Consider the following 23,770-nt stretch of genomic DNA (forward strand, 5'->3'; position numbering starts at 1 on the left):
CATAAATGCATCAATACAAATAATCTAATTCTACAGTATATTTAGAATATATAAATGATCTGAGTGGGTCCATTCTGCATAACAAGTACTTTTACTTTTGAAACTTTAAATACATTTTGATGCTGATACTTTTGTACTTTCACTTCAGTATGTTTTGAATACAGGACTTTTACTTGTAGTGGAGTAATTAAGGGGTCAAGTAAGGGGTCTGAATACGTCTTTCACCACTGTTGAATACTAGAAGGGCACTTGGAAGCTACACGTGTTGGCTTTTTTCTTCTTGTGTTTCTAGTATTTGTGTGGCAATGAAGAGCAAGGGAAATGGATTAGGTGAGCCACGAAATGTGTGTTGTGCTCTCCAAGCTGTTGTTCTGATTTCAGGGGGCCTTCACATGAATTTTGTCGATTGAGAACTCATTTTTCAGACCACAGGAATGCAGCACAAGTGCCCTATCCCTCAGTGTTAGTAAGTGAAAATTCATCTGTGTATCCGCCCTGTGATTTGGATCTGAGCCGAAATGTAATAGGTTCTTCCTTGGACCATGCTACACCCTTCCATCGAGTTTCATGAAAATTGGGCCAGCAGTTTTTTCTATAATCCTGCTAACTAACAGGTGAACTGAGCCAAAAACAGAATAGATTTTCATCTTCTCCATATGTTTGATTGGTGTTGACAGTATTGGTTATACATTCATACATCTGCCAAAATCTAAATAAATGAGTTTGTTGATAAGGGGCCTTACAGGGAAATAAGAGTCATCTAAGAGTCTAATTGACCAAAGTTACATCACCATGTGTGTAGGATGTTTGGCAAATACTTCAAACTACTTCATGCACAGTCAAAAAACATGAAGTATGTCCTTTTTCAATGTAACAACAATGCTATAAGCTAGCTTTGGATTTTAAGTAGATCAGAAGTGAAGCAAAAACACATTTAAAGGGAAATAAATGGTTGAGTATGCAATTGTCATAGTTATTATTAGTAGTAGTAGTCAGTGTTGGAAGAAGTATTCCGATCCCTCACTTAAGTAGAAGTAGTAATACCACACTGTAAAATCACTCCACTACAAGAAAAGTCCTGCATTCCAAATTTACTGAAGTAAAAGTATAAAAGTATCAGCATCAAAATGTACTTAAAGTATCAAAAGTAAAATAACTTGTTATGCAGAAAGCACCCACTCAGATTCTATTAGTTATCCATATATATTATTGGATAATTATTATTGATGCAGCGTAAAAGCATTATATTCTTAACATTAACATGAGGTTAAATTTTAAAAAATGTTGCTTTAATCACTTCACTACCATGTTTTTTTTATGTTAAATCTTGACTTGAAAAGTAAGTAAAGCTGTCAGCTAAATGTAGTGGAGTAAAAAGTATAAAGTTACATACAATGGAAATACTCAAGTAAAGTACAAGTACCTCAAAACTGTATTCAAGTACAGTACTTGAGTAAATGTACTTAGTTACAGGGGCGTCCCAGTGGCTCACACTGGTAGAGCACGTACCATTAAGGCTGAGTCCTTGCTGTGGTGGACCCAGGTTTGAATCTGGCCTGAGGTCCCTTTGCCGCGTGTCCTCCCCTCTGTCTCCCCCTTTCTAATAAAAGCATGGAAAAATGCCCCCCCAAAATGTACTTCTACCACCAATGTCAACAAAATACATACTAGCTAATTGTCTCATCCTCTTTCAGGTGTATGCAGCATCCAATGTGGAGTTGATCACCAGGACCAGAACTGACCATCTGTCAGACCAGAACAAGAACAAGACAAAAGGTGTGTGCCATCAAGGAGTCCGTTATGTGCAGGAGCATCACAGCTGCAGCAGCTGAATGTCTCCCTCATCCCCTCTGCGCCATGTCCAATAAAAAAAAAGTCAAGATGAGTAATCCCTCTCACCTGATCTCGATGCGATCACCCCGAGGCCCCAGCTAACAGCCTGTAACGTTGGCTCAGTGGCTCCGTCTCGTTTTGTGGTTCAGATGATGAATCAAACAGGATTAGCAGGCTTCCCTCCCCAGACTGTCGCTGTCAGCAAGGATCAACCATCACATGCTCCTCCGAGGGCTCCTCTCTCCCAGGTCACGATCCCCATCCGCATCTCTGCTAATATGCAGGAGGGCAGTGTTCTTGGAAGCGCTACACTGACTCCTGGATGAGTGACTCACTCCGTTTGCCCTTTCCTTGTGCGACTTATAATCATTTTGTCAGCACTGTGGAAAAAAACTTTGAGTGTTATACATACCCTTAGAGACAAAACTGTATCTTCAATCAGGCAGCAGCTGCAGACAGTTCAGCAGGCCAAAGGTCAAAATGTGGACACTTGTCTTATTAAGCACACCACGACACTGATGACACTATCATATCATTAACACTAATTGATGGACCTTTGCATTGCAAAAGGTTTTCAGTTTCTGTTTAGTGCGGACAACCACAGCACAAGTTGTCTCTGAAAATACTAGCAACACACTAACAAGCTGGTCATGTTTTGGATTTGTGGCTCATACTGCTGGTAGACGTCGTGGCGTAGTGGTTAACATTCTTACCACGCAACACAAGGGTTCTGTGTGGATTTTGCACTCATACATCGCTTTTTTAGTCGCTTTGCGACCATTCAAAGCACTTTACACTACAGACTGCGCTCATTCACCCATTCACACACACATTCGTACTGGTGGCAGAGGCTACCCTGAACAGTGCCACCTGCCACCATTGGGAATTCATTCACACACTGATGAACGCAGCAGCGGGAGCAATTTGGGGTTCAGTATCTTGCTCAAGGATACTACGACATGTAGACACACATTATTTCCTGTTATAGATACAAAAGTTTTTCTCATTGCTTTTGTCACTGGTCTGAAGTCAGGGCTCAGTTTGAAAAAGGTGATATCAAGTGCCAATAAAAACTTAGCAGCATCTGAATCAAAATGTGACGCCAGTTGGGCCACTGTGAATCAAATCCAGTTGAGTCGACCCACGCATCCATCTTAATTATGCTTAAATTAATTTTGAAAGTTAGAGTCTTGATTAAATATTACCTAATTTTACTTGAAATTTGTCACAGGTTCCAAGAGACATTAAATGCAGGGCTAATAGGAGTGTAATGTGAATTTTATAGCCTTGTGCTTAAGTTAACCCTGGAGAAACAAGCTGTGTGTGATATACTGTAAGAAAAGCCCTTGTGGCGACATTCCCACACAGTTACCAGTGACCAGTGAGAGGGTTTCTATTATGGCTGAACAAACAAAGAAAAGAGTAATGACTACAGACGATGAGACTTCAAAAACAAGTGAAACTGAGCTCCAAAATCCGCCTGAAATTAGCGCTTATTGCCATAGTTGCCACCAAAAAGAACAAAACAGAGATGTTTGAGATTATAAAATTAATTGTGACTTCTGGGTGTTTCATTTTTCTTGAAATTCATATTAAGAACATGTTTTTATAAGTGACTGTACTCCTATTAAGCTGCTTAAAAGCATAATTTACTTGAGTTCAATCTAAGTCAGTACAGCATGGCTTCATTTTTATGCTGGCATGTAGTTGGTGATAAGAACACAACACAAAATGCAACAAATTATCTTGAGCAAAACATTGTGCAGCAGAATGACAGCACAGACGCCACAGTGGAGATTAAGGAGCCCATGTTTCATCATCTCTTGAGAGCTTATAAAACTCAGACTAACGGGACAGTTTGACTTTGTACGTTGTGTAACTTGTTCTGTGCTGTGTGTCTCTGAGCAGGTGGGAAGACTCCACTGCAGAACTTCCTGGGGATTGCAGAACAACACATGGGGCCTAACAATGGGGTGAGTGTTCCCTTTGTTTAGATGTTACAACTTGAAATTCAAATTGTGGTGATTTTCAAGTGTTATCTTTCTATGAAGGATTGCATTTTTGTTCTATGGGTTCAGAAAATGTAAAAAAATACATTTTTTTAAACCAGATCTAATAAAATTAAAAACACACAGTGAAAAGCAGGAATTATTGGGCTCTGGTGCTCATGAATGAATCATCTTCAGTACTAGCATCTTCACTATAATTTCCTCTCTTCTGATGGACAGTGAGTGTATGAATCCTGGACCACTGTGTCAACAGGAGAGCCTGCCTGCAGAGTAAAACAATAAGTCAGAGGCTCCAACCTGCTCACAAATATTGATTATGTTTTTTAATTTGATTCTGCTGGAGAGCTCCGATGACTCATGCATGCCTCCTTTTCCTCTTTCAGTATTCTGTCTATTCTCTGGTTCCCCCTCACTGCCACCCCTGCTCTTTTAAACTTCATGCCTCTCTATCCTCTTCGAACACTGAGAAGAGCTTTTTTTTGGTTTTGATGTATGCTCTTCAGACAGTTTGTGCAACTGCAAAGCTGAAATGTTTCAGTTTTGCAGAATTGATTGTGAATAACTGACTGCAATTGGAGGGAAAATGCAACAACGTGGAAAGAATTTCTCTTCTTTAGTGGCTTTACCTCCTCCAGTAATGGTGGCTCGCCTTTGACAGGTTTACTAAAGTCATATACTTAACAGTTTACAGTGACTACTAATTAAAGCAGCGAACCATCAGATGCATCTATACTGTTATGATGCAAAATATACTGGAATAAGAAAACTGCTTTGTCATTTGTTCTCAAGTTTTGCCCTTTAAACAAAGTTTTCTCCTTCATGAAAATGTCAGAATGTAAGAGGAAAGCCCTGAAATTCCAGTCAGTGGTGGGCAGAGACTAGCAAAGAAAGAGAGTTTGAAAAGCTTGAAAACCCAAAATACAACATGGATTTTTCTATGTTGTTCCAAAGGTCTTGGCATATTGTTGTTATATTCTGGGGGGTCTTTTAGACCATTTTTATCCATTCTCAATATGAATAAAATTGCATAATTCAGGACCAAATGTGTGTAGCAAACGGTATCAAACCAAAAATTGCAACAACAAAAAAGTATTAATGTTATGAACCAATTATACACATTAATAGGTTTAATTAATTACTTAATTAATTTAGTCAATTTATTTTATATTTTTGACCAGAATGACTTGACCACCACTTCTATGTGGCATTTATTGTTGACCTGCTATCTCCCCTGAAACACAACCACCAATTCTCCAAAAAAGGACCTTGAATGGTAACTGGTTAATGCTTTAATGGAGCGATGCCTGCGAGCTAGTTCAGGCAGGCAACTCGAGCTGTGCTGCCATACACATGACATGCCCCACTCCTCATACATCCTCCACCAAAACACACCATCCATTCTCCATCCATACTTGTCCGCTTATCCGGGGCCGGGTCGCGGGGGCAGCAGGCTAAGCAGGGCATTCCAGGCGCCCCTCTCCCCAGCAACATCACTCCTCAATACCTCATGTAACTGCCCGAGGAGTGATGAGGTGGGAGCCTAGAGGCCATCTATGTTCATTGTTCAATTAACACATTATGCATCACGTAAATTGTCTGACTGAACTGTCTTTAAGATTGCATCATCAGTCATTTTATTTTAAATCCAGGCCCTGGTGACCCAGATGTCATGCCCTGCGATGACCAATCCTGCAGCACTCACGGCCGAGGAGTACTTCAACCCCGGCTTGTCACCCACTCAGAGGGACATCGGCCACCCGTGCCAGCTCACCACCAAGACCCAGAGGTGACACAGACAGACAGGCAGCCATGCATACAGTGAAGTCACCTTCCAAGCTCACCGCCAAGTGCCAGAGCTGACAAAATGATGGACAGAGAGTAGACAGGCTCACACACGTACAGGCAGGATAAAATCAGCCGTCCATGACAGCTGACCACCAAGATCCTAAGGGGAGAGATGGACAAATAAAAGTGTGAAATGAACACACATTCACACAGCTCATGACACGTCATCTTAACTTGACTATTTAACCAAAAGAGAAAAAATAATTTTTGAAAAAGCCTCGCAGTGTCTGTCAGGAGTCTTTAATATCCAATGTCCACCTGCCAACCTGCTGTCCAATCATCTGCTCTGTGTTCCTCTAACTGGCTGTCGTTTTCAGCTGTCAGTTCCATTGTTCTCTGGCACTTAATGAAAAGTGACAGGACATCATGAGGATGAAGTGTTTGAGCTTTCAGAGCTGCCTCTCAATGCTGTGTTCATTACCGGACCAGTTAAAATATAAACATCAATTCAGTTTGAACGGGACTCAGCAGCTTGTGTGTGGACAGTCACTGTTAGCTGATGTGATCAATGTCTTTGTGTACCTCTGGCCAAAGAGCTGATCACTCGAATGAGGACGTAAATTCTTTCAATTATGCTAAAGACAGATTTGTATTTGTCATTTTCCGCAACAAATCCGTCACTTGAATCAGAGATGCACAGTATTTAAATTCAATGTATTAATATAAGTACTTATTTAATTACTTGTTAGTAATATATAGTCATTTTTATTTTGATAAACAGAAAAAAACAAGATGTAATTTATAAAAAAAGAAAGAAAAAAAGGAAATATTTTTAGTATTTACATTTATTTTTTTTATTATTTAAATGTAATTTTATTCTCATATACAACCCCGATCCAAAAAGTTGGGGTATTATCTAAAACAAAATATTTTTTAATTTCTAATTACTTTTTGTCATATATTCCATCGAAAACTGTACAAAGACAATATTTTTAGTTATGAAACTGATAAAGTTTTGTTTTTTGTAAATTTACTTTGCTTTGTTTTTTACACAGCATCCCAACTTTTTTTTAATCAAGGTTGTATATCACTTCCAATTAGAAACTGCAGAGATCTTAAAAGTTCTGGTTCTAAAACCTAAGTTAGTAATCAATGAAAATAACATTTTCTGCAGACTGCACAAAGACGGGACACTTTTTTTTTTAAAGGTGGTTGTTTGTATTGCTGTAAAGGGGAGGGGGTGTGCTTCTCTTTGTCTTCTACTATTTTGTACTGTATCATATTCTTCTGTGTTGGTATTGTCTGGTGGTGTGTTGTGTAATGTGTCTTTTGCACTAATTTATGTGGTGATCTCTGGAGATCTTCTCCACTGTACTTATATTCATTGCTCGAGAAAAGGCAGCTGCTTTATGCCGGTCTCATTGTCATTTGTAGAAGCTAAATGTTCAGTTGCCCCAGTGCAGTTAGCTCTTTACTCAGTCAGCCAATGGTCCCTTTGACTGACAGAAACCACCCAGCAGGCACCGCTGAACATACAGCTTCCCACCTTCAAGATATTATTACATTTTTTCAGACTGGTATGACATATTTACAACGGAGCATTAGGACCACATTTAGAAAATAATAATAATTTAATTATGAGATTAAAGTCATAAATATTGAATTAATTACGAGAATAAAGTCAAAAAATATTTAATTAATTAATTACGAGAATAAAGTCGTAAATATCTGATTAATTATGAGAATAGAATTATGAACATTTAATTAATTATGAGAATAAAGTCGAAAATATTTAATTAATAACGAGAACGAAAGGACAAAATGCCGGATTGTTTCTTGAGACACCACAAAACCCCATGCATCCACGATAGCCCTGCAGTCGACCACTTCAAGCCATTTCCCCTTCTGTCTGGTTCCTTCTGCGGAAAATATGCAATTTATTGCATATTCTTTTTAAAGTCCTTATACTTATGATAATGTGATGCTGATGTGTCAAAATATTTATTATCTCCTTGTTTGTGAAACCTATCTTAAAGTACATTTCTACGAAATGTTGCACAGCCCTCATTTTAACAATTCCTCCTCTAATTCATTTAATATTTACGACATTATTCCTGAAATGAATTAAATATTTTCAACTGTATTCTTGTATTAATTCAGTATTTACAACTTTATTCTCGTAATTAATTCAATATTTATGACTTTATTCTCGTCATTAAATCAATAGTTCCGACTTTATTCTCGTAATTAATTCAATATTTATGACTTTATTCTCGTAATGAATTCAATATTTTCGACTTTATTCTCGTAATTAATTAAATATTTATGACTTTATTCTTGTAATTAATTCAATAGTTATGACTTTATTCTGGTACTTAATTCAATATTTTCTACTTTAATCTCGTAAATTAATTTTTTTATTTAATTTTAATTTTTCTAAATGTGGCCCTAATACTCCGTCCTACATATTAAATTAAAGACCAAAAGCCTAAAACATAGACTAAAAATACATGTTTTTATACCAGTATTTTGTAGTTTATTGTCATGCATTTGATAAGCGTGAAGTATTATGTAATTTGACACTTTGATGTATTTGTGCCCATCACTGCTCAGACTGTATGTGTGTTTTCCTTGTTTCCAGGTTTAAAGCCAAGTTGTGGTTGTGCGAGTCCCATCCTCTGTCCCTGGCAGAACAAGTGGTGCCTATCATCGATCTCATGGCGATCTCCAATGCCCTGTTCGCTAAGCTGCGCGACTTCATCACTCTGCGTTTGCCGCCTGGCTTCCCTGTCAAGATCGGTGAGTGCCGGGAGAGTGAGATGGATGGAAGAATGGAGGGAGGGGAGGCTAAAGTGACGGCTAGTTAAATAAAGGGGATGATGGGGAATTTAAATAGATACAAAGACGGATGGAGAGAAATGAAGACAGAGGGATAAAGTGAGCACAAAGGAAAATAAAAGTATGATATAAGGATATGCATCGTTAACTGCACGATGAGGCAAAGATGCAAACAGATATCCTAATAAAAACAATAAAAATGTCACCTCCACTTCCTGCAGAGATCCCTCTCTACCACATCCTAAATGCCAGGATCACCTTCACCAACCTCAACGGCTGCGAGGAGGGGACGGGCGTCCGCACGGACAATGAGGTGGTTGTTGAGGGGGACGGACAGAGGGACACCCCGAGGACAGACACCCCGTCTCCAGGCAGTGACTCCTCCAGCGTCTCCAGCTCCAGCTCCACCAGTAAGAACACACTCCCATGCACTCTACAGTGTTTCCTGTTGTGTCTTTTCATACATCTTCTTCTTCGGCTGATACAATTACAGCTGTTAAACTCTTTATTCTGCAGATTTTTTTCTGATAACCTGTCTCCTACATTTACTGCAGAGCCCGGCCCATACGTCAGACCACAAATAGAGTTTACAGTAGCTTGATAGAGTCATGAGCAGTATTTATCACTGTTAGATGCAAGGTTATGTTCTTTGGGTTGTGTGTGAGATTATTGCTTACTTTCATCATCCTATCACTTCATCAGAATCCCAACAGCCACGTTTAAATCTGCAGCCAAGCGGAGGGGAGATATAATTCATTGTATGACCGCTCAGAAGGAACCTCTGTGGAAATCCTTGATGTAATCTTGCAGAAATGCTCTAACTTGAGTTATAGTCCTGTGCAAATACATGCAGTTGAGTAGAATAAATGTTTTGCCAACAATAGTATGAAAGGACAATTACCTGATACAACCTTTCACTCAAAATGAATGTTCTGTTTTTCCTTTCCTGCTCTTCTCCTGCAGTATAATCTCCTTCACTGTTAGATAACACTCCTTCCCGTCTTTTGCCCTTTACCTTGCCCCGTGTGCTGCAGTGTCATGTCGAGCCGGAGAGATTCCCCCATGTGTTTTTGAGCCCCCGCCTGGATACTCCATGCTAGGGGGCAAACAGAGAGACAGCATGAGGGACGAGGAGGAGGACTTGCTGCAGTTCGCCATACAGCAGAGCCTGCTGGAGGCCGGTTCCGAGTATGATCAGGTGAGCTGATTTTGTCACCCCTGAGAAATCTTCTGTTCGGAAATTAAAGAAAAACACAGATCAGAGGCCAGATTGTATAAAATAAATGGACGTAGTCACGTGTGAGCTACACCAAGTGAATGTTTTCAGATGTACCACATGAAAAATGTAATAATTTTTGCAAGAATAATTTCTTTTAAAAGCATTTATAGCAGGTGCCCATTCATTTTGCCAGCTGAATGAAAACTGTTACTGGAAGATTTCCCTTAGATTAGCTATAGATAGATAGCTAATTAAGATAAGCATTTTTGATATTAACTTGTAGCTAGGTGTAGATAGCTAATGCATTGCTCCTTGTGCTCGGTTACAATTGCAATAAGCTAGTTTACTGGAATTGCTAACTGTTGCAGCTTACATTATAGCACCTTAACACAGAGGTGGGCAATTAATTTTTTCGTACATGAGATACTGCTAAGGTTGCGAAGGGCCGGAGCAACATTCTGAACTTATTCTGTTCAATATTAATTTAACTGCTTTATAAAAACATATGGTTTTGAGCTGCTACTGGTAAGCATACATGTTATCATAAGACTATGTGAATGTGAAAAAAGGTCAAATATAGCAGTAAAAAAATTGCTTTTCCGTTAATTTTAAACACAACATACATTTAAGCCACAAAAACAGCAATTTATTAACTTGCAAAAAGCTATAAGTGTTTTTGACAAGGTAACTCTCAAGCACATGCATAGTCGCCTTCAAAATAAAAGCACTGCACTTGTATTGATTTCTAATATCCGGGTAACCCTGACAGGGACAGGTTGTAGCCTGCGGGCTGCCTAATGTCCAGGTCTGCCTTAACTCTCTCTCTCTTTTGTTTTTTGGGGAAAAGAGGCATCCTCCAAACTATTTCACTGCTAAGTATCTCTCTAAGTATCTTCTGCAGCCACATGCACACTGTGATACACACTTTTTACAGTTGCTAAACTATCACTGGACAATTGCTGGTCAGGAGGGAGCTAAGCGAAAGATCAATCATGCTTTTATTGTGTTAAACATCTTGGCTCCTGCATTTTTAAATAAATATATGCTTTTAATGTCACCTTTTAAAGTACTAAATGGGCACAGATTGCAAAAGTTCAACATGACGTGTTCAAGGTTCACAATGCCTTGTTGCCATATCAACCGAGATTACAGCCGTACATTCACCAATAAGTCAAGCAAGACCAGACAAATAGATACACTGAAGAAGGAAAAAAGCAACCACTTTCAAAATAAAAACAATCAATACTGAAGCAAAATCAATAAGCAGAATAAATTGCCTGTGATGTGTGGAGCCCAGGCCCATTATATTCAACACCGCCTCAGGATAGGTGCTGTTTTGAAATCCTAGAGATCCTGGTCCTGATAGTCCTTGGCCTTCTTCCAGAGCTTCAGAGAGAGAAGTATAAATAGGCTCGATGAGACAGGTCACAGAACATCCTCGGTGTTTTCTGAGCTTGGGTACAGGAGGGGAATGTAGAGGAGGCAGCAGCAAGGTTGCAGCTGAGGAATCATCCTCAGCATGCGATGAAAAAGGTTACATTTTTAATTACAGCTCCAATTTGGTAGCAGGGCAGGTGCTAAAGTACCACACTGCTGACATTGCACACAGCTTTACAAACTCAAACACTACTGTACAAATCGCCTATCATGCTCTAAAACACCATCATGACTGGAAGTGTCATAAAAGTTTGTTCAAACTTGAGGCCTGGGATATTTATTTTTGTTTTATTGTTTTTTTAGTTAGGTTGTTGTGAATTGATGCATTCCCAATCCCAGTTAGCTGCAGCATACAAAGAAAACTGACTGCCTTCAACATGGATTCTCACCTGATGCAACATGTGGAAGGATTCATGCATTTTTATAAGAGGGGTTTTACTCATTTGTTGCATTAGATCCAAGTTTCACTTGCTGTTAGTACTTACAACAAAACGGTGGACAGATGTAAAATTTGCCCAAAATCAAATAAAGCAATTAAGACAACAAGCAAGCAAGGTGCCCGATGCCCATCATCTCTTGCTCGTTGATTATTTGGTTATCATGACTTTGCAAGTCATTGATGTCCTATCTTTATTCCAGTTGCTCACCTTCAAAGTGGAGAGAGATCAGAGAACTGTTTGAGTTCAGCAAAGCATACGGCTTTGCAGTCATGATGATTCATAATGTTATGAAATGTCATGAAATTCATGACATTTCATAACATTATGAAGCAGGGATGCAGTCACGCTGCTGCAAATTGTATGAACATGAAACCCTGTAGTTTATTTAGGGCCATAATAAATCACCCAGAAAGCCTTATATAGAGAGGGCAGAAAAGAGTGAGTGTTGCGCACAAAATAATCACCATACACCGAAGAGTAAAATATAGAAGTGGCAGAGTATCGACTGACCTAGATCATTTAATCAGACAGTATAAGAAAAAATATATGGGTTTTTTTTTAACATTCAAGTATTATTACATGTTCTAATAGAGACCCAAAGTACAACTATGAATCTGAAAATGAGCATAGCATTAAAAATGATATAACTTGATTTTAACACTGGTCCTTAAGATTGGGAATTAAAATGCAGGAACCAGCTTCTTAAAATGCATGATATGCTATTAAAAAATAATGAGTAGTTATATAAAGTACAGTATGCACAATCTGTTGTGGGATGTTACCAGTGAACCAACACATAAATGAGTAGTTGTTTAAAGGTGCTTTATTAATGTAATTTTCATTATAAATGGTATGATGTGCAATAACAGTTTAGTGTTTTAACAGATGCTCATCAATATTAATAGCTGTATCAGCAGTTGTATTATTATTGGGCATGTGTATTAAAGAACCAGGGCTAGGATCGATTTGGTTCACATTCAATCAGTTCATAATTCATAATCAAGCCAGCTGGCTGTCTCGGCACTGAATATGAGAGGTACTTTAGCTTACATTAACAGGAAAAACCCTGCAGGGATGCTGTTGTTGTCCATGCACCACCATATCTCTATCTGTCCACTACCCACTTCCTGTGCTGGCTCTCTTACTTCCTGTACGGCCTCTTCTTTGTATATAGGTGACCATCTGGGAGGCACTGACCAATAGCAAGCCAGGAACACACCCCCTGCCCTGTGACCCAAGTCGTGTGGAGAGGTCAGGTGTTCTGCCGTTTTCTTTTGTTTCATTTCCATCCTGTTCTCTCTGTCTCAGTCTTTTTCTAACCTTCCTTGCTGTTCTGTGAATCGCTGAATACACTTCACATTTCTTTATCCTCCTTCCAAAAATGTGTTTTTGTAGGCCAACCCAGAAGTAGCATCACCATGGGGTCTGTTCAGAATACCCCTTTGGGAATTTTGCATTGGCTTGTAAGAGAGTTACTTTCCATGTCCAGCATGAAGAAGTTTAATGTCCCCGACAACCACTGTAGTCTCATTTAGCCACTTGTTAGCAACAGTATTTTTAAGATTTTTAATCCAATCCATTTAAAATCCTCATTGAGTATGAGAGGTTAGACCCCATGACACTAAAATGCTAACTTACTTCAGGGTTTTCATAACTCTGTGGTGCCCTATTATCAGGAATAAACTGTGTGCTGAATATAAAATTGCTAAAAGTATCAATTGTTAAAAATGAATGGGACTTTCAATCTTCAAAAGTGTTTGAATTTCTAAAAAAAAAAGCATAAATCTTCATGACTGTCAGGACAAAGGCGATATTTCCTGCCGTTACTTCACCCATATTGTCCCTGACTTCCTCTCACTTCTGTCATATATTATTATTCTTCATTGTCTTCCATTGTATTTTTTCCACCCTGCAGGTCTTTCCCTCCATCCCTGACTCACATCCTGTATTCCTGTCGTGTCCTCCCCTACTCTATTCTCTTATTCATCCTGCTATTCTCCTCTCATCTCCTGTCTGCTGTGCACTACTATACCGTGTGTGTGTGTGTGTGTGTGTGTGTGTGTGTGCGTGTACGTGTGCGTGTGCATGTGCGCAGAGAGAGAGAGAGAGAGAGAGAGAGATGGTGTGAGACGAGAGGATGGGAGAGTTTCCTGCTTTCACAGTCGACTGCTGTTGACTTAAGCGTGTTATCTTTAGACAGTGTTTTCTCTCTCTGTCTTCCCTATTTGTAGATGAGTGGATAGATACTTGACACAATCTTGCTACTGCAGTGTTTACTTACCCCAATGTTGTAATGTTAGAGGAAACTGGGACTTGAAAACATTGTTACAGACCTTACAAAAAATAATTGTGAGAGTTGAACAAGCCATCAAATGTGAACAAATTACAAAGGTTAATTTAAAAATTGTCTGCAACAAACACTAATAAGAGGTAATGCATTTTTTACAACAATCCATCATCCTGCAGTTTGAAAATTATATACATTATACTATGTTCCCTCAACTCTATGTTCCCTCAGTCCTATGTTCCCTCGGTTCTAGGCTTCCACAGTCCCAGTTCTCTCAGTCCTATGTTCCCTCAATCCTATGCTCCCTCAGTTCTAGGCTTCCTCAGTCCTACGTTCTCTCAGTCCTGTGTTCCTACGTTCTCTCAGTCCTATGTTCCCTCACCTCTATTTTAACCTCAATCCTATGCTCCTTCAGTTCTATGCTTCCTCAGTCCTATGTTCCCTTAGTCCTGTGTTACCTAAATCCTATGTTCCCTCAGTTCTACGTTCCCTCAATCCTGTTACCTCAGTTCTATGTTCCCTCAGCCCTATGTTCCCTCAGTCCTATGTTCCCTCAGTCCTATGTTCCCTCAACCCTATGTTCCCTCAATGTTTTGTTCCCTAGCTTCTATGCTTTCTCAGTCCTATGTTCCATCAATCCTATGTTCCTTCAAACCTATCTACCATCGGTTCAATGCTTCCTTAGACATATATTCCCAAAACCCCATTTTTACCTCAGTCCTATGTTCCCTCAATCCTATGTTCCCTCAACCCTATGTTCCCTCAGTCCTATGTTCCCTCAATCCTATGTTCCCTCAACCCTATGTTCCCTCAGTCCTATGTTCCCTCAATCCTATGTTCCCTCAACCCTATGTTCCCTCAATTCTGTGTTCCCTCGGTTCTATGCTTCCTCAGTCCTATGTTCCTTCAACCCTTTTTTTAACGTCAATCCTATGTTCTCTTGGTTCTATGGTTCCTCAGTCCTATGTTCCCTCAACCCTATGTTACCTAAGTCCTCTTTCCTTCAGTCCTATATTCTGTCTGTTCTGTGCTTCCTCATTCATATCCCTCAGTCAAATGTTCCCTCAGCTCTGCGTTCTCTCTGCTCTATGTTCCCTCAGCATTTTGTTTCCTCAACCCTATGTTCCCTTAGTTTTACTTCTCTCTACTTCAACCTGTGTTCCTCCTCACCCCAGGACCCCCCAGCACAAGCCCCGCGCCCCCTCCAGCCTCTCCTCCACCCCTTCCAAGAAGCAGACGACCAACTGCAGCTACGACGAGCAGCTGCGCATCGCCATGGAGATCTCAGCTAGGGAGCAGGAAGAGGCGGAGCTTCGGCGGCGGCAGGAGGAGGCGGAGCTACAGCGCATCATTCAGCTGTCACTAATGGAGAAATGAGAGCTGAGTGGCCCAGCATGGGTCTGAGGGAGGGGTCTGGACCAAGGACATGTGGGAGAAAAAGACAGGAGGCTCCCTTCAAACTTAAAAACACACTGTTAGTGGCTGCAAATACAAATGCCAAAATCATCTTTGTGGTTTCACACGATCAAATGGCCTCTTCCTTTCTCTCCCATCGCCTTCGCCAGACCTTTCCCATGAAGCCATACGGTGATGCGGCTGTCCGGCCTCAGACAGCCAGAGAGGGACAACAGTTTCCTCTTCCTGGTGCCACATGGTACTTTCTTGACCAGTGCCAGTTTACAACAAACAACAACATCCAATACAACAAATTAAGTGGAATGCCTCCTTGGATGACTGATTTCTGTCTGTTTGCAGGTATGTGTGTGTATCTTGTGTGTGTGTTTCAAAACCAGCTCTCCGCACAGGGGTCAACTGATCACCTTCTGTCCTGAAAACGTAACTGCGTTAAGCCAACTCTGCTCCAGCACTAACGCGCTCACTGAGTCCTTTTGCCAATGAGTTGTGTGGTTTTCAGTCTTAACTGTGAGTCTTAAAGAAAAAACAGCTTGTGTGGTGGGAGCAGTGACGAACCAGGACTAGTGACGTGGGAGAATTCTGTAAAACTTCTTGGTCAAGTTGAGTTGAATGTCGACAAACCATCTGACTTCCTCTGTTTTTAATGAAAACATTTGGTACCTTTTTTTTTTTTGATTTGCACAAAATCCAGATGTACTGTATTTAGCTTGTGGGCGGATCACATATATGACTGTTAATGGATGTAGATGACGAGTTTGAGCACAAACTAAACTCAGGCCAGTTCTAGGTTTAGCCTGACGTTAGACTGCAGGAGCACAGATACGATGAGACTTGGTGTACTAACTAACCCGTGTGAATGAGTTTGTGGTCGACCTGTGTGTAATACAAACAATAAAGGGACTTGATAGTGGTTCTTAAGTGGGTTGTGGAATAGAAATGTTACCGAATGTTTCTGTATATTTGCATCCTCTCACCTTTACATGAGGGATGATTTCTGTATTTCTGTGTAGTCACGGTACAGTGTGTGTACAATATTTCAGCATGGTCTGCACCCGTCATTTTGTCCCGCTCGAGTCTAGCCTGGAGACCTGCAATATCTGAGCACGCTGTAGAGGATATTGACAGCAATTATAGGTTTTATTGCACCCCAATAGCAAGCTGATTCCACAGCACAACGCAGAAAGAAAAGAAAACCCCCAAAACAAAAAATGTGGAGCATTCAGTTCTTGGCTTGGACAGATTTTTCAATCTCGCTCTCATAATTGTAACTTCATATCGCAGGGCTCAAGGCTACACCGAGAGATTTTTGTTGCAGGGGACGAGGACGGAGAGGGACAGCTTGTATTTTTTCCTTTTCTTTTTTTATTATTTCTTTAAAAGAAATGTAAAACTTTCACACTCCAATATCAGCACAAAACTGAGGAGAGACACATTTGCCTCCTCTGTAATTCATAGTTAAGCTTGCCTGGTTGATAAGAAAAAAAAAATATTCATTTTTTTACTTTTTAAAAAATGTTGCAGAAAAAAGGATGCAGCAATGTGTTTTCATGGTGTATGCTGGGAAGTGAGTTCAGACAATGATTCAAATAAAGAAACATCTTTTTGAGCAGCACTGCACGAGTGGGTTATTTTTTAATCAATTTTTTTTAATTACAGCTTTCGCATGCTTCAAATCCCTTGACCCCACATGGAGTTCCGGCAGCAGCTTTCCACTGGAAGTTAGTTTTCTGGTCCTCTCGAGTGGAGGACAGGGTGACAAAGGCAATTAATTTCTCACGAGATAGGGAAAGCTGCAGCGTCAGTCGGCACCACAGAGAGTTGATCTGTTTTTAGCAGCTTCCACCTCCATCATCCTCCCTGTGACATGGATTCCCAGCGCCTCAGCCTGATCCAAGGAGGACTTTTGCCTGGAGTTATTTTAGGCTTGACAGGGAGGAAAAGGACAGCTTAGAGACTCTAAACCCTCTAAGAAACAACACTCGGGCTGCTCTGGTGGTGGGTTGGAAAGAAAAGAGGGAAAAGACAGAATGAAATAATTTTCTAAGTGAATCAGCAGTATGCAGCAGCAACTTCTCCCTGACTCAGCTTATGAATAACATCAGGACAGTGGAAGCGCTGGGCTGCAGGCGTGTGTGGAGTGAATTTGTAAAGAGCCACAGACAAAACAAGGTGTGCGTCTGTCAGAGAGAGCTGAGAGCATCAGTATGCAAAGAGGAAGGATGCCAATCTCACTGTAACACCCTCTGTCTTCTGCTCCACAAAATTTATTCCTCACTGTTTCAACCAATTCCCTGCTGACAGTTCATTTCAGGACATGTTCTGTGTTTAAAAAAAAAAAAAAAAGTCCTCTTTTAACCAGTCTGCTCTGTCTACTGAAGTAATTGGTGAAATCATCAAGGGATCTGAGCTTTCCTCTTGATTCTGTAGCACAGCAAAGAGCCTTTGGTGTTAATATTTTTACACTCAAACACAGAAAATTAGAAATTATGGAGCTTGATGTTTGATGTCGGTCAGTGCTGCGATCTGATTTGTGTGAGTGTGTGTGCGTGTCTCAGCAGGGGCCCCGGTGGCCTACATCTTAGTATTTAATTACCCACATGAAACAGTAGGTAAAATGTCAGCCTGAAATAAGCTGCGCTGAGCTCCACTGGAGATCATTCCCCGCGGGAGACAGGATTGACTCGTCAAAGAAACAGAGACTTGCAGTTGAAAATGACAGGCAGAACGTATTTCTACCAGTTAATAAGGTCATTTCATTTGTTTATTTCAAGCCAACATTGTGGTTTAGCATAAGCTATTTAAAATGTTTTTTTTTAAATTGGTATTATTTAATTTTTCAATGACATTCATACTAACAAGACAGATTCCCAATTCAACTATTTCTTGTACTTCTTCAAGATACTTCTACATATTTTAAAATTATTAGCATTATTCAACTTTACAATGAAAATTATGCCAACTCACTGATCATTTAAAATTAGTCTTTCCTTTCGGAATAATTTCTAAAATATGTGGGCCTATAATAAGATAAATGCTGTACTATGACTGCATGGTGGTGTAGTGGTCAGCAATGTTCCCTCTGCTATAGTATGAGGGGATCATTTTTTGACATCCAATAATATGATAGTTTTCTGTTATTTCAGAGTAAAATTAAGATTCATCCTTTATTAAAAGCACAATGGGGAAATTCCTGAGAGTTGAACCTACTATTCCTAACCTCTAGGCCACAAACTGCTATAATATATATCAAAGGACTGTATTTGACTCATTTTAATCATTTTAAGGCATTTTAAAATTTGACTATTTTTGTCAAAAATCGACATCCTAAGTATGACTTTTTTTGAGGGGGTCACCTTTTGACATCCCATAATAAGGTGTTTTTTCACTATTTTTGGTCAAATTATACTACCACATATGTCAACAGACTATAATTGATCCCATTTCTACCTTTTTTAGGCATTTTAAAATTTGACCATTTTTGACAAAATTCGAGATGCTAAACCTTCATTTTTGGAAATCCCATCATATGTTTTTCCTGTCATTTCTGGCCATATGATGCCTTTATATGTATCAACAAACTATAATTGAGCCATTTTAATCATTTTAAAATTTTAACATTTTTGACAAAAACTGACATACTATAGTATGACTTTTTTTTAGGGGATCATTTTTTGACATCCCATAATATGATGGTTTTCTGTCATTTCAGAGTAAGATTAAGATTGATCCTTTATTCATTGTACGATGGGTGAATTTCTGGGATTTTTGACCTGCTACCCTTTAGTCACAGGCCATATTTCTAGCCTCTAGGCCACAGACTACTCACATATGTATCAACAGACTGTATTTGACCCATTTTGAGCATTTTTTTAGGCATTTTAAAATTTGACAATTTTTGATAAAAATCGACATGAATTGACCTTTTTTGTGGGGGTCATTTTTGAACATCCCATAATATGGTGTTTTTTCGCTATTTTTTGACAAACTATACTACCACATGTATGAACAGACTATAATTGGGCCATTTCTAGCATTTTTAGGCATTTTAGAATTACTCCTTTAAATTTTGTCATTCTATAATATAGTGGGGTTTTAAAAAAATATTTTTGGTCAAACAATACCATGACGTTTGTTTCACCCCCATTTTTGGACAAACTATATGATGACTGTTTTTTGACTATTTGGCATTTTTTTCTATTTTCTATTTTTGACATAACAAAATATGTTCTTTTTGTATATATTTGCTATAATAACTATAATATTACTATTATCAATGTACCATTTTATGGCTTATCTGACGTTGTGAATGAGTACAAATGTTTCGCGGCTGTAATATTGAATTTTTTTACATTTTTTATCCGAAAAAAGTGCACACATTTAATTTTTACGTGTGAAAAAGTTTTGTAGCAGCTGTAGAAAGATTTGTGAAAGTGTTAGAAAACATTTTGCCCACAGAAATATTTGATTTCCACATGCGTAAAAGGTTTTTGCGACTGTAAAAGTGTATGTATAATAAAAATGAATGCAGGAACATAGTGACGTTTCACAAAATCTAACAGATGAAGACACAAATTTCCTGTCTGTGGATGTGACACTGAAGTTACAGCTACAAGCTACGAGTTACAAGTACCAACTTTGACCTTTGAACCCATAGAGCTGAGTTCGTCTTTTCCAAATGCTGCTCAGTGTAGTCTGTAGTGATGGAACAACAGGAGCAGGCAGAGCTCATACAGCAACCACTGTCAACACCTCAATGCAACACGAACATCTCCACATCTATGCTGCAGCAGATGGTTCTAAACCACAGGTCTGTATGCTGCCAGGTGGTCAGTAGATTACTCAAAATACCACCAGGGGGCGCTTACAGCACAACTGTTGAGCTACTTGCTGTGAGTTTCAGCTTTTTCTCTTGAGTGAGAAAGCTCAGAGCTGTCACCTTTTTCTCTTCAAACGGACAGTGATGGAATATAATACATTCACTCAAGTTGGTCTACTGTACTTGGGTACAAATTCAAGGTACTTGTTCATTTTAATTCAACTTTATACTTCTACTCCACTACATTTATCTGATGGCTTTAGTCACATTTGAGATTAGAGTTTGCTTTTTTTTATAAGAATGTGAATGTTAATGATACGCTGAAGGATAGTGTTCCTTTATGTGTTAGAAAGTTCTACTTTCTGAACCTTGACCCTCTTGGATCAGCGAAAAAATGCATTGTCACAGGGCTGTTATTGCAGACTTTTTTTTTGTTTTTAGAGAAATGTGGTCGTTTTAAAACGGTAATATTCATCCAGAAACATCAGATATGACATATGAAAATGTTTGTTTAGATTCCAAATCATATACTTGCATACTGCAAAATCTAACAGGATGCATCAGCACATGTACTGAGGCTAAATACTTCTCTGGCATACTAAATAGTAGAGTAGTATGGGTATTGACAGGTAACACTTATTTTTGATACAATAGATACATTTTACTGATTAAAACTGTCAGGTAGTGTAGTACTTCATCTGAATACCACCACTGCAAATGTGTGTGAGATGAAGCAGGCCTGAACACACACACAAAAGGGCCCACAGTCACATCAGTTAAAACAAACTCACCATATTTATTTACTGCTAAAGCATTTAATTAAAAAAACAAGATATCAGCTTTGTCCTGGTTCAATTAAAAATCTGAATAAAGACACGTCTGTCCACTTTGAAAACAAAAACACGCATACCGAGACGACTGAGATCAGTGCAAAAGAATCCTCCCCCAGGGTAAGACACAAATAAAAGAAAACAGTAAAGTGCATGTTTGGAGAAAAAAAAAGCCCCTTTCGTAGTTTTGGAAACTCTGAATAGGCAGCGAGGGTCAAACACTGAAAAATTCTTAAAAAAAGGGAGACAGACGTCATGGAGTGCATACAGTATGCACCGGTTCACTCTTAGTTTGGACATTCATATTTTGTTACTGTACATACGAACCTGAACTCCAGTTGAAACAACACATCCAGTGGTTTACATGCAAACATATGTTCGTCATTCAATTCTTACACGCCAATAAACATACATCGGAGGTTACACAAGGTCTCCAGTTTACCTGCTACACATTTTTACACATCATGCAGCTTGCTCGCACAGCTCCAGTCGTGTCCGTTCCACTCCATTGCACTGAGGTCACATGGTATTGTATAGCACAGTGACGGCTCGCTGCTTTTTCTCAGCGGAGCCTTTGCGAGAACGTCTTGACGAGTGTCCCCTCCCCTGCTGGCGTGTTGCGGGGGCCGCGCCGCTCCCACTGCCGTCCGGCTCCTCCCTCTCGCCTGTGTCCTCTGTGGGACAGCGATGAGGGCCGGAGGAGAAGCAGAGGGACGGTGATGAGGACAACTTGTCAAGATCCCTGCCGCCTTGGGACAAACCTGTCTTTTCGACGTAAGTGTTCCGAGCCAGCACTTTCTGCTTCTTCCAGGTGTCGTCAGGGTGAGATGTGGACGTAGAGAAAGAGTCCTGGGAGTGTGATGATGTCTTCCTGGTGTGTGGCCTCAGGTCCAGGTCGCTGAGGTCATTGGCTGAGAGCTCCAGGCAGTCCAGTTTAGCTAAAGAGGCCGACCTCTTCATGAGAGAAGGGGGGGTGAGGCCCGCCTGGCGGATGCGAGCCTCCAGCTCCATGGCTCTGTGCCACACTATCGGCTCGAGGAAACTCTTCCCCTCTTGTCTCTCTCGGAGTCGCTGCCCTACTTCCAAGCCTGGAGGAGTCTGTTCAGAACTCGCCCTTTTACAAGGTCCTGGCTCCGTGTCCATAATGTCTCTCAGCCCCTGAGGCTGCCCCAGTTCCTGCTCTTGGCTGTCTGTCGTCTCCAGGCTGGCACCCTCGTGGAGGAAAGCCTGCAGCTCTCGGAGTGTCTGCTGAATCCTCTCCAGCTCCTGGCTGCCACGAGCCAGCCTGTTCTCAGCTTCGCAGCCGGGGCCACAGCCTCCCCGCCCGCCCTGGGACCTGGACTCCAGTCTCTCATCTGTGTCTGACTCCTGCACTGTCGCTCCATCCACAGTAATTTGGTTTGAACAGGCCTGAGGCTGTGGGCTTTGGCTGTGGAGCTGGCTCTGTCTTTGGGACTGTGCTGAGGTATCTAGAGATGATTCTTCTAAGTGACTAGTCGAGGCCAGCGATGATATGGACACAATGATGGGTATAGCACCAGAGACTTGGCTGATATTTGAGTCAGAGGAGCATGAAAGGTCTGGGAGGTTGTCTATGCCTGAGGAGTTGAGCTCTGTTTGTGACCCTGCTTGTTCTTCTCCGTCTTTGGACTCAGCAGATACAGCCGTGATCTCTCCCTGAGTGATCCTTTGTTCTGTGCAGTCCTGAGGGAAGCGGAGGGGAGAATGTTCTGCGCTCAGGGGACATGGAGACAGTCTGACAGGAGGGTGTTCAGCGCTGGGGGAATGCAGAGGAGACCGCGGGGAAGCAGCCATCTCCAATTCCTGCCTCAGCTTCTGCTCTAGCTGCTCGGTCGCTCGCCGCACCGAGCCGGCCGGCCAATCGCACGGCAGCATGGAGGGAGACTGCGGGTGGGAAGGTGGAGTGAGAGAGCCGTGCATGACTTCAGAAGTCTCTGCCTCTATCTGATGCTCTGGTCGGATGAGCTGAGGGCTGTGGGAGGACGGAGGGAGCGACGAAGAGGATGAAGAGGAGGAGGGGGTAGGAAGGCAGGAGGCAGGGTGGCATATGGCTTCTATCTCTGTGACAATATGGCGGACTGATACTCCGTTGTCATGGTGAGGGGGATGAGTTCGGTCAGGGCTGTCTTCAGACTGTGGAGACACCTGAGAGACGAAAAGAGAGAAAGCAAAAGAGACATTTAAAGACTGTATTAGTCATGTTCCTTTCTGTATTATTTATGCATTTGTGACGTTTATTATAACCAAATTTTTACACAAGGACTGAATTCAATAAGAAAATTAGAGGAGACAAATAAGTGACAAATATTATCTGGAATATTCTGTCATCTTCCAGCAGGTGTCACTATGATGAATGCAGATCTACTGTGAAGTCTGTGTTCTTGGCTCAGTTCATTTGCTGCCTTTCAGTCCTTATTGACAAGTTCTGGCACAGTCCGAATCTGGTTTTAATTTTAATACAAGAACTGCTGTACTACCCACACAGATTTGTTTCACAGACTAGAGCAGCATCCCTTGTAGTGACAGGCAACAGTAACATGTAGCTAAAATAATAATACCACAGTGCTCCTTTTCCATCTGCATGGTTGTGACCCTCTTGAATGTAAGTCCAAAATATGAAAAATACAAAACTATTCTGCTGTGACAGCTGTAAGAACAGACTGGAGCAACTTTTGCACGGAAAGCTCTAATACACAGGCAGATGCTATTTAGAACATCCAATGTGACATACACGCAAGAAGCATACTGTAAAGCAATGTAGGCAGCAATGTAAAGCTTAAAAATATTCTAAATACTCACACCAACTCTTACAGGTGGATGGTGACTACTATAAAAGAGT

The 23,770-nt window shown here is 40.6% G+C and overlaps 2 protein-coding genes across 3 annotated transcripts in view; one reads left to right on the forward strand and one right to left on the reverse strand.

Moving 5' to 3' along the window:
• The window catches only part of ankrd13b (ankyrin repeat domain 13B), a 57,279-nt gene extending 40,409 nt beyond the window's left edge, over window positions 1-16,870 (forward strand). Inside the window, exons 8-15 of the mRNA XM_059331216.1 lie at window positions 1,695-1,776; window positions 3,742-3,806; window positions 5,492-5,628; window positions 8,269-8,426; window positions 8,687-8,875; window positions 9,500-9,663; window positions 12,736-12,812; window positions 15,024-16,870. Of these exons, the coding sequence (XP_059187199.1) occupies window positions 1,695-1,776; window positions 3,742-3,806; window positions 5,492-5,628; window positions 8,269-8,426; window positions 8,687-8,875; window positions 9,500-9,663; window positions 12,736-12,812; window positions 15,024-15,225 (1,074 nt within the window). The 3' untranslated portion in view covers window positions 15,226-16,870. The remainder of the gene's footprint in view (window positions 1-1,694; window positions 1,777-3,741; window positions 3,807-5,491; window positions 5,629-8,268; window positions 8,427-8,686; window positions 8,876-9,499; window positions 9,664-12,735; window positions 12,813-15,023) is intronic.
• A 4,443-nt stretch (window positions 16,871-21,313) lies between these two features.
• Window positions 21,314-23,770, reverse strand: part of ssh2a (slingshot protein phosphatase 2a) — a 31,508-nt gene continuing 29,051 nt past the window's right edge. For both annotated transcript variants that reach the window (XM_059331355.1, XM_059331354.1), the window contains one exon: window positions 21,314-23,076. In XM_059331355.1, the coding sequence (XP_059187338.1) occupies window positions 21,430-23,076 (1,647 nt within the window). In that variant the 3' untranslated portion in view covers window positions 21,314-21,429. The remainder of the gene's footprint in view (window positions 23,077-23,770) is intronic.

The sequence above is a fragment of the Centropristis striata genome, chromosome 4, assembly GCF_030273125.1.
Source record: "Centropristis striata isolate RG_2023a ecotype Rhode Island chromosome 4, C.striata_1.0, whole genome shotgun sequence".
NCBI classification, from domain to species: Eukaryota; Metazoa; Chordata; class Actinopteri; order Perciformes; family Serranidae; genus Centropristis; species Centropristis striata.